Raw genomic sequence first — 12,134 nt, 5'->3', positions numbered from 1 at the left:
CCAAACAATGGCAGAAGTCAGTTTCTCTGACAGGTAGGTAAGAGCAAAGTATAATTTATTTCCCGGTCTTTCTGCTTAGATATCTAGGCACCCACATTAAAATACAATTTCAGACTAATGTATGCATAGAAACATTTCCTTCCTTTGGATTCACTATATATTTCTATTTATAGTGACTAACAACCTCTCCCCACATATAGACACACTAATGAGGCTTTAATTACTGCACACTTTACACAGGCTCTTTTTCCTTGGTCTATACCGTTGTATTTTCAAGATTTTCTGCTACAACTTCCATTAAAAAAGAAATGCAAGAATATTTGAATATTACAAAATGCAAGCATATTTGAACAGGGTATAGGGTTAGAATATTATACTTTTATTTAATCTGTAACACTAAAGACTTGATATTTTCAGTGTTCCATTCCAATCTCACAAGCCCTCGTCCATCTCAAAATACCACAAAAATAAAGAGCCTTAAAAATAGAAAAAGTATCAGGAATATGACCTCATACAAATGTGTATTAGCTTTGAGAACAATGATATACGCATATCAAATTCCAATAGCTTTGATAAGTAACAAGACTTTCCAGCGTTCCAGGGTGAGCAACTCTATGGAAGTGAAAGAATACAGGGTATACTAATAATCAGGCAATGTCATGGGTGATTTCCCAAGGGCAAAGAACTGGTACCCTGGTCGCTGGACCAGTCCAATACTGCTAATTGACTGGTCAAGTGATAGTCAAATATCGTCAGTTTCATGAAGCCAAGAATATCACCGAGTTAACAGGCGACTTGCATCTTATTTCATTCTAGCATCACTGCTTAGCGAGAATCAGAGAGGCTTGCCCCCTAGCTCTGCAGTTGCAGGGCAAATATAGCAACATAGCAAAGCTTCTCCTAATGGCCAACTGCCACGTCCAAATAAAGACAGAACAGCCATCAGGGGCCAGGCTCCCGCTCACTACCATTTGATTCACAAAAATTTCCACAATATTGATGATAGCATCTATTCTGTTGGCTCTGATAAAACTTTAAGTTTTAAAAATGCTTCACCTTAATCTGAATAAAGCTGCCCAAATCTTTTACCAGTGGTCAAAAGACCAACTCTAGAATGACAGTCTGGTGGGAAGGGCCTAACTGTAGAATCAAAGAAGGAAGCAGATGGATTGGACCCAAATTTCCAGAGAGAAGACTGTCTGCAGACCAGGAAGAATAACTTACTCAAGGGAAGAAATGGCTATGTGTGACGATGCACTGGAGAGAAGAGAGCCAACTTGTTGCCCCTTATTTTTTCTCTGGGGAGAAGGACAAAGGCATAAGGAGAAAAGAATTTCCTCAGTTCTGTTACTTTATTGCCCTACCATTTTGCTTTGGGGCTTGCATTCTACTCCTCTTGAATTCTAATTAAACTAAGAGAATTTCTAAAATCAGTCCTGAGCAGTTCCTCTAAACCATCTACGTTTTGCCCCCCATTCCCACTAATGCATGTGTGCACTGACAAAACGCAGCAAAAAACCAATACTGATGTGGCTGTGAGCATATCTACAATGAAATCAAGATCTTTTGTGCAATGTTTTGCAAATGTACAGGACTGCACATGTACACTGGTAAAACATCACAATCAAAACAACTTGAGGCAGTCATATATAAGATCAAATCAAAATGGCTGTTTGCAGAGTGTTAGCAAAGCATTCATGTGTGTGGGGGGGAGACATAGGTGATTTGAAGGTTTGGAAAGTTATGGAAAACTGCAACTGTACAAGACTTTGTACACATTTGGAAATAAAAAATGGAACAATGGAGATTTTCTGCTGAACTAGTTCCACTTCCACTTCCAAGGACTCCATGCAGGAAGAAATTCAGAAGTGTCCCTACTAGGGATGGGCACAAACCTAATTATGAACTGAAATTCATCACGAACCACGCCTGGTTTTGTGGTTCACGAGCCTCGGTTCATGTGATCAAGACTCCCACAAACTGTTTTTCATGGAGGTTCATGGAAGCGGTTCGTGGGCCAGATATGCTGGTGTGGATTAATCAATTGTCCAGGCAAGGGGGGGGGATGGACTTCTGTTGCCCTTCTGCAGCCCTGTAAACACCAATAATGGCCCTCCAAAGCTTGATAGGCTGCCAGACACAGAGCTCCCATTCTGCTCTAGGCCTCTAGCTTGCAGGGGGTCTGTATGACACACTTCTGAACCTGTCGCTGCTGTGATTTCTCCAGAGAGCACTTTCTTGGGGGCACCTGCTTGGGGGGGCACTACTTGCCCCCGAAGTCAATCTGCATACAACCTGGAGGGCAGATAAAGGGGCATCCTGGGGAGGTCCGCTGTGAGTTTGATGACTCTAGCTTGCAGAGGGGCCATTTGACACACTCCTTCCCCTTCTGCACATTGGACCCTAGGATCTCCCACCCCAGCCAATCTGCACACAACTTGGAGGGCAGGTAGAGGGGTATCCTAGGGAGGCCCACTGCTATTCTTATGCCTCTCTAGCTTGCAGGGGGGGCATTCAACTCACTCTGAACCTGTGGCTGTGATTTTGCCAGACAGCACTTTCCTACGGGCACCTGATTTGGGGGGCTGTAACTCAACCCCCCTAAATCCAATCCTCATCAAACTTGGAGGGCAGGATGGGCAGAGTCAGCTGGAGAGTCACTGCACGTTTGGTGTCTCTAGCCTACAGGGGGTCCATTCTACTTGGAATTGTGAATAAGTCAAATTCTTTTTAAAAAACGTTTTAAAAATGTGGCTCCCACTTTATGGAATAGCCCGCCTGAGGAAGTCAGGAAAGCTGACACTCTCTTTGCTTTCTGCAAACTATGCAAAACTGAATTATTCAAGAGGGGTTTTCTGTACTGGTAAAAGGGTCACACTGTACAAAATGGTTCACAAACTTACTTGGATAAAAGATCGGAGACTGTAATCTATACCACAATGTATAGCTTATTGTAAGAAGGTTCCTAGTATGTAATTCTTGTACCATTTAATGTGTCATGTTAATACTTCTGCTATGCTTCAGTTCTTTCTGGGGGGTTCCAGACTTATAATATCCAAATGCACTGGTTATTGAATGCCACAATGAATGTTGACTGTACTGACTCACTACGTGTAATCCGCCTTGAGTCCTTGTGAGAAAGGCGGACTGTAAATAACATAAATAACCAAAGAAGTAACTTCGAACAGACAAGAGAGCTGCCTGTGATACAGAGAGATTTGTAAATCAGAGTGGGAAGGGAGGAGGCACAGAAGGGAGACAGGATAAATTCTATACTGTTACAGTTATAGCCCACTTTCCTTCCATCATGGAATGAAAAGTAACATATATGGGTTCCCATCCAGGCACTGACCAAACCAAGGTCAGCTTAGCTTCACATAAAACTGCTGTATTGTTTACCTTCAGACCATATTCTGAGCCCAGGCAAAACTGATGGCAGATTTACAGAATTTCTACAGGCTTTATGAAACCAAAACTTTGTATACATCACACAGAGTACCCGAGAGTAAATGCTGAAAGGGCATGTTAAACAGCATACACAAAATTCCATGAACAGATTAGCAATGTTCACATATCAGTTTATTCTAACCTCCCCCCTCCCAGTCCTGCAAAGCACTTGGCACATTGCCCCCCACCTGGAAGATTCTGAAACAAGAAATAGGGACGGGGTGGGTGGGGGTGGAATGAATAGAGAAAGAAAGAGACAGGCAAGGGAAAATAAAGGAAAGAAAGCAACAGTTGCTTAAAATTGCACTGGAAGGAGACATGCTCTGATGCAAGTGTCTGTTCCTCCAATGGAATAAGTCTTCACTTCTTCTGCTGAGCAGAGTGGTAGGATACAAGCCACTGGTTTAAGCATCATAGTATATCCATCAGATATAAGGTTCTGAAGACTGTAAAAACATTTTATATTCCTTCTCTTTTTCCTCCTCATCTATATTTCTTTTTCAGAAAACCCATACGTCGGTATGCACAAAACCCCGTTATGATGTGGCACAAAATGTGTTTAGCTGCATGTTAGAATAAACCATGCCATATCCCAAACACAGGAAAGCATCTGAAGTTCTAAGTAATCAAGTACCCGAATAGAAAGTGTTAGGTTGCAAGCAGGACTTAGACCTGTATCTCCCCTTCTTTCCCTTCCCTATGCCAGATCTTGAACATATATAACACAAAACCTGGTAACCAATTTTGATTTGGGTATTTTAAGAACCTTGGCATTTCTTTTACATCCCTGTAAGGGGCTGGCAGGAAAAGCTTTGAAACTTGGTGTTAAAAAAATGTCTTATTCTAGGCCCTATTCCCCGCCCCACATCCCCGATGACTGAACACATCCAGAGGTACTTTCCCTCAACCAATGTATAACTGCAACCAGCCTCCACACATTCCCTGGATGGATGAAAAGGAATTTCAATTAGGTTTCTTTTTTGAGAAATTAACTACTGATTTTGGAAGCCTGTTTGATTACTTATAGGAAAGCTTCGGTGAAACCAGGGAAACTAGTTTCCTAATAAATGTGGCCAGCGTTAAATGCTAATTTTCAGAAAGTTTTGATCACAAAGCTCCTATAATATGCATCTGCATCATAAAAACAAATATGTGAAGAACAGGTCCATCAACAGTTACCAGCCATGCTGACTAAAAGGAAGACTCCACACTCAGAAGCATATCAGGGTTAGGAAGCAACATCAGGGAAAGGTCTTTGCCTCTATGCCCTGTTTGTTGGTCCTCTGGTTGGCCATTGGATGCAACAGGAAAATGGGACTAAATGGGCCACTGGACTGCTGTTACATACTTATGATCTGAACAGTAAACTACCCAAAAAACAGAGACAGCCTTACCAATATCATGTGACCAGTGGAGATGTCCATGTTGGACTGGACCGGTTCCTCGCACCAGGAGGAAGTGCTGCTCCGTGCAGAAGGACTTGGGATGGGCCCATCGCTGAACTGAGAAGATATGCTATTGATACGAGAAGTATGCAGAGGCTCAGAGTGATCCGATGATTTTACTGCCATACGCTGACGGCACAGCTCCTAGGAGACAGAGAGAGAAAAGGTGAGAACAGCGTAGGATTAAGACCCAGCATTTAAGGAATACATCTGCTAATATACGCACTGAACACACATGGATTCCAATCCTACACATAAAAGCACTTCTGTTACTCCCCCTAAAGTCTATGCTCACATTTATTTTTTATTAAACTACTTGCATCTTGACTTTTGAAAAAAAAGAAAATAAAAAAACTTCAAACCAGCACTTTAACTTAGCCTTATGGAAGTATTTATGGGAACGAAAATCCTGAAAGACAAATAATTTTTTATACTACTCCTTACATCTTATTGACTTTACTCCACACTTTATGATACTACTGAAACTAAGCACTATTGTAAAGAAAGAAGAAAAAAACAGACTCTAAGCATGAATATGCAGATACAGCAGACAAGGAAACAAACAACTTTTCCAAAGTGGACGATGGCCAATGGGCAGTTACATTTAGTCAGAGCAATGGCCTTACACCTCAATGGCTGGCTGAGCCAATGACACATGGCATGAACAATCAACAGAAAACTGGCTCTTATGCAATAACAGCTGTTAACAGAAGGGGAAAAAAGCAAGACAACCTATACAATATAGTTGCCCCACTTCCTGTTAATGGGTTGAAAAGGTAGCCAACTGTATTCATTTTCCAATTACTGATTTACATATAAACATACAGTAAATATTATCAAAACACATTAATATGTCTAATACAACAAGTCCTGACCAGAATAGGCTGATCTCGTCAAACCTCAGAAGTTAAGAACAGTCAGTCCTGGTTAGTATTTGGATGAGAGACCACCAAGAAAAACCAAGATTGCTACCCAGAGACAGGCAATGACAAACTGCATTTGGACATCTTTTGCCTTGAAAACCCTACGGGTTCGACATAAATCGGCTGTGACTTGACAGCAAAATAATAATATTAAAAATAAAAACCCTGCACTGTTCAAAGCAAAATGCAAGACATGATAGGTTGAACTCGGGCACTCAACCATATGGCTTGGTTGCACATTTGTAACCTATTATGTTAACATGACAAGTACTTAGCTACTTGCCCTAGGCTAACAGGGGGTGCCTGATGCTGAGGCATTGCTAAAACCAGGAAGGTATGGATTGATCCAATCAGTTACTGGGCAGGATACCATGAGACTTGCTCTGAGCTTTCAAAAAATTAGCCTACAACAAATATCTAACTCTGCTCTTTAAAAATAACTTTTCAATTTTTTAATTTTTCAGAATAAAACAAATATAAACCAGGTTTACATAACAATATAAAGAATGTTAACAACAAGAACAGAGAAAAAGCACAGAATACAGTACAGGTCTTTGTAAAATGCTAAACAAATATACTTCTTTGGAAGTAAATTTGTAACCTTTGAATTATTTTAAACATAATAGGGAAAAGAGAACCATTTTTTAAAAAAGATTTAAATAAAGGATTTTCAGCAGTAGAGATCTGATTTGAGATCTTTTCCATGGCCAAATAGCCCCATGTTTGAAACCACTGCTTTGTCAAAGGAATATTATTGGTTTTCCAATATTGTGCTGCACGGGATTTGGCAGCTACTAGTAAAATATAAATTAATTCTTTATTTAACTTTGAAATGGAGTGGTGTTCCCAGAGATTCAACAGAATGCTTTCAGGGCAGAAAGGGACTACCTGCCCTGCGATTTAACTTATGTTGTCCAAGATTATTTGCCCAAAAGGTTTGAATTCTCAAGACAGGACCACCAGCAGTGAAAATAAGAGCCGGTCTGACCACATCCCCTCCAACATCGAAGGTTATTTGAAGGGTCAATAAAATGAAGTTTCAACAGAGTAATATACGATAGGGTGGTTTTATAGAATTGTAGTTTGATGCTGATGGCTTTTGAAGTAAATACATTGGAGGACCAAATCTTGTGCCATTGATTTTCAGTAATTGATATATTACAGTCGGATTGCCATTTGGACTGATCTGCCTTTAAAAAAATCTTTCATTTCAACAACTCAACATTCACTTCATGATACTTTCAATATTATGAATGGTACTGACACTTAGAGGAAGTTAATTCTATGAATTTAAATGGGATTAAAAGAGGAGATTAAAAAATCAATGGAAACTCTACCACAAAATTGCAATCAGCACTTGCGCATTCATTTATTTTAAAATGTTATGAACCCACCATTCACCACATGCCTAAGGTGACTAAAAATAATTCATCCATACACAGTTAAATTATATTAAAATAAAATCGCAACTGTCCAAATATGTTATTCCTCAACAAAAACCACAAACAAAAGCCCACTGAAATGGTTTTTATGCCCCGCAACAACCAGCAAGAAGAGCTCTTGTTGGGCCTTCGAAAGAAGTTTATTCCATAACTGAAGGACAGCAACAGAGAAGGTCCAATAACTGGATGTGTCGAGGCATGTCACTAAGAGGCAATGATCTGCAGAACATAGCTAGCATGCAGATTCACAAGGGAAGAGATGGTCTTTCAGACCCCATGAGTCCTGGAATGACAGTTAACCTTTTCTCTTTCCTGTCAGAAGAGGAACCATGGCTCAGTGGGTAGAGATTTGCATGTACAAGTACCAGGTTCATTCTCCATCACCTCCAATTAAAAGGAGCAGGTGATATGAGAGACCTCTCTGCCTGGGAACCTGGTGATCTGCTGCCAGTCAGAGTAGACAATACTGACCTTGACAGATCAATGTGTGCGACTCACCATAAGGCAGTTTCACATATTCATCATTTGACATTCACTAAAACGCTAAATAATCTTGTGTTAATTTGCTGCTGTCAAGCCAACAAGAGTGTCCTGTGGCACCTTTCATACTAAGAAATTTACTGTGGCAGAAGCTGTTGTGAGCCAGAGTCCACTTCATCAGATGCAACTAAATTGAGTCTAAGGAATCTGGATTGCACACCATCGGTTCTTGGAGGCAATCTGTTAAGTATGTAAAGAAGAAGCTGTCTCAAAAGACAGGACTTCCTAACTCAAAGTGATGTATTAGAGAGAGCCTCACTTCCAACAGCACTGTCTCCAGCTGATTCATTCACAGCCCATGTTGGAGTCCAGTCGTTTCTGTGTGTATTACTGGAAGATATCTACACATGCTGAGAAGAGCCATTTTTGCCGCATCCCAGGTTGCCTGGAGGTGGTTTTCAACAGACATTTGAAGGCATCATTGAGAGTATTATTTGGCCACTTAAGTTACTGACTATTGTAAATGTCTGGAAACAAATACAGATTTTAGAGGAATCCATTTATGAATTGTATAGGGAAAACTGTCATACATTTAAACATTAGACACTTTCATAAAATGGGCAGATTATTGGGTGAAAACCAAATGGAAATTTTAACAAACTTATCACATAAATCACTACAAATAAAGATGTAAGACATCAGTCCAGTATGTGAGATATTTGTAATCAAACTGAGAATATTCACAGCACAATTCTATACAGTTAGTCCAGTCTAAACTCATTGATTTTGGTGGGATTAGAGTGTAATAACTTTGTTCAGAACTGCAAAATCATTTAATTTGTACCAATTCCTTAAGTAATAGGAGCATTTGTGTAGAATTTTATCTGTTCTTACTGCTTATGTCCTGCCTGAAGTAATCATAATCTGTTTTTACACCAAGTTGCTGTGGTGCAGATTATGGTCACCTTGAGTGAGTGGCAAAGCATTAAAACAAGTGGCTTCTCAAAAATTAATAGCTGGCATTTATATAAAGAATAATGGGGTTAGAAACAGCACGCTAGACAAGTTTTAAGAAAGGCAGAGTGCACTCTAAACTGAGTTACACCCTTCTACGGCCAATGAAATCAAAGCACCTTAAAAGGGTGTACTCCTCTGCTTCAGACTGCACTAAAAGTGACACATACCATGTTTTAAACCAATGGGTATCACAATGGTTACTCTTCCCTCCCAGCATTAAAAGCAAAACAGGCTCTCCTGTCTGAAAATAAAATGTCCACAGATTCCTAACAGTTCTGACCTGTCTGTCTTCTCATGCAATGCCACCCGCCTTGACTTCTGCTCCAGCACAACTGGAGAGCTGAATGGTCATAGTTAAAAGAAGCATTTTACAGTACATGGAAGCAGAGAGAGAGAGAGAGAGAGAACTCCTTCCTGTTGCTCCTCGCAGGGCAAGGATGGCTCCAGTGAAAGGCAAGGCACGTGCAAGGTGCCCTCTTTCAGTGACTCCATAAGCCATGCTCAACCCTATGTGTTTCTGCGGTTGCACAGCAGGTGGCAGAACGAAACTCTTGACCTGTCCCTCTAACTTTTAAGTTTAATTTCTCTTTCTGAAACTGCTACATTTGTTGTGCATGCTGGCAGCTCCAAGAAACATGGCTAGGAAAAAGGATGTGTGTTTGCTTGCAATGTGCATGAAACACAACCCATCTGAAGGAAGAGGGGAAGGCACGAGTACAGCCGAAGCAGAAAAGCTGCTGCCTTTCCTACTGAGGATTACGCCCATTCAGTATTTTACTAGTCTGATCATTAAAACTGCCCTGTCTGGTAATCAATAATGGGGTCACAAGGTCCTGGCAGGCTCTACCCATAATATAAAGATTACATCATAGCTCTATCATCAACTACCAGATTCTGCCCTAGATTAATCCCTGACCTGCTAAGGTTCGGCCTTCCTAGGCCCCACTAGTCTGTCCCTGACTGGGCACCATATTTCCGAAATCATATTTGGCAACCTTACTGCCTTCAATGTTTCCCCATTAATTTAAAAACGTTTGAGTCATTACACGCCATGGCTATGCACCAAAACTCAGTTTCTAGAGCAACCAAAACCAAAGTGACACTGCTTATGTTGAAGCTATAGGCTTCAACTGTGGTGACTCTTGTACTACTTAATGTACCTACCTGCTCTATTTCACTTCACATTTTGGAATCCCAATTTAGCAATAATCCATTCCACTACAATTTGGCTTCCTAAAGAGCTAAGGACCCCACCAAAGACCATCCAGAAACAGAATAAACAGAGGATCCAAATTTCAGCATAGACTTTATTTGGTTAAGCAACAGGCCCCAAATTGTTATAGCTGATTTGTTGCATTTAATTACATTTGCAGGTTCTCCACATATACATTGGGACCATTAGGTAGCCAATTTCATGTATGAAAATTTATAGCTTCGATTTCGATTTCTTAAATTTATAGCTTCGATTTCTAGACCGCCCTGACCCCGGAGGGTCTCTGGGCGGTTTACAGGTTTTAATGTTACTATCCCTAACTACGGCCACATAGTGAGGGGGAGGGGCTACCTACCGGCACCCTAGTGGTGGGCATTGTTGTTTCTTCAGCTCGGCACTGTTTGCGAGGTCTTCTTATGGGGTCTTTGGGTCGGAACTTCCATCTGGTGTTCGAGACGGATGGTGGTGGCTTCTTTTCCCGGCGGTCCGTTCTTAGGGCGCAATCTCGTGTTCGCTCCGGCATCAGCTATGTCCACATTTGGCTCCGCTGCGCCTGCGCTTCCACAATGCCACGCCTTCTGGTTCCGCCTCCGTTGTCGTCGTCCGACTCAGCCACTCGATATTGTACTTGGCCACCAGGATGCGCTCCGTCGAGCTCGCACCGCTGCTGCCGCCAATGCTCTGCCTCCGATGTTCTGCCGTTGCTGCCGATGCCTCCACCACACGCCTCATACGGAGGAGGGTGCCCCCTGCCCCTCTAAGGGCAGGTACCCATTTGTCTACTCACTATATTTTTTTATCTGCTTTCAAGCCGCTGGGTAGGCGGAAGCTGGGACTCGAGCCGGGAACTCATCCCGGCTGCGGTGGGTCTCGAACAGCCATAGTGGCTGTTCCTAGTTGTTAAGGCCTGCGCCACCGCTCCCTTTAGCTCATGAGTTCTTGTTGCCCTAGGATAGCAGGGACACCCTTCCCAATTGAACGGTCCACAATAAAGAGTGGATTGTTAGTTTACATCAGGGGTGTCAAACATGTGGCCTGGGGTTCGGATCAGCCCCCCAGAGGGCTACTATCAGGCCCGCAGTGGAACTGGCTGTCTTCTGCTTCTTTTTCCAGCTCTTCTACTGCTGCATCATTGTAGGTTTGCAGCTTACAGATACACACCTGAACAGCATACTCAAGATTGCAACAGCACAGACATTTTGATGTCATAATTCAGAGCAAGAGGTGTCAGTTATCAGACACTGTCAAATAAACAAAATATTGCAAGTGCTAATGTTTTAAGCATGTTTTTATTTTAAGTAAGAAAAAACCTTTTGTGTTTGCGTCCTTTATAAAGTTTATATCTCTGCTACCTGGCATTACATTTTATGACACACATGGCCCGGCCCAACAAGGTCTTATTTATGTCAGATCCGACCCTCGTAACAAATGAGTTTGACACCCCTGGTTTACATGAAGAAAAACAGGTTGCTTACCAGTAACTGGTGATCTTCGAGTGGTCATCTGTGCATTCACACCAACGGGATCTAGTGCACCTGCGCTGGATCTGCCGGTGCCTAGCAAGCTCTCTTAAAAGGATTTTCGTGCCTGGCCCATCTGAGCATGCTCAGGAGCCCCAGTGAGCATGCCCAGAAGGGCAGGCACGGACATCCCGCCAGTTCCTACCAACCGCTGCGTATCAATCTCCTAATAAAACAGGTAGAAGAAGACAGCAGCGGGGCAGGAGGACAGGTGGTGTGAATGCACAGATGACCACTCAAAGATCACCAGTTACTGGTAAGCAACCTGTTGATCTTCTTCGTGGTCTCTGTGCTTCACACCAATGGGATCTAGTGCGCCTGCGCTGGATCTGCCGGTGCCTAGCAAGCTCTCTTAAAAGGATTTTCGTGCCTGGCCCATCTGAGCATGCTCAGGAGCCCCAGTGAGCATGCCCAGAAGGGCAGGCACGGACATCCCGCCAGTTCCTACCAACCGCCGCGTATCAATCTCCTAATAAAACAGGTAGAAGAAGACAGCAGCGAGGCAGGAGGGTGGGTGGTGTGAATGCACAGATGACCACTCGAAGATCACCAGTTACTGGTAAGCAACCTGTTTATCTTCTTCGTGGTCTCTGTGCTTCACACCAATGGGAGATTAGCGAGCAGTAGCCTACCTGGAGGCAGGTGCT

At 42.4% G+C, this 12,134-nt stretch overlaps 1 protein-coding gene across 1 annotated transcript in view; it reads right to left on the bottom strand.

The window, feature by feature from the left end:
• Positions 1-12,134, bottom strand: part of PTPRN2 (protein tyrosine phosphatase, receptor type N2) — a gene marked incomplete at its 5' end in the record, with an annotated part of 355,818 nt that overhangs the window by 96,603 nt on the left and 247,081 nt on the right. Inside the window, one exon of the mRNA XM_015427868.1 lies at positions 4,842-5,036. Within this exon, the coding sequence (XP_015283354.1) occupies positions 4,842-5,036 (195 nt within the window). The remainder of the gene's footprint in view (positions 1-4,841; positions 5,037-12,134) is intronic.

Source organism: Gekko japonicus, unplaced genomic scaffold, assembly GCF_001447785.1.
Source record: "Gekko japonicus isolate JY-2015 unplaced genomic scaffold, Gekko_japonicus_V1.1 scaffold735, whole genome shotgun sequence".
NCBI classification, from domain to species: Eukaryota; Metazoa; Chordata; class Lepidosauria; order Squamata; family Gekkonidae; genus Gekko; species Gekko japonicus.
This window is presented reverse-complemented; position numbering and strand designations above follow the sequence as displayed.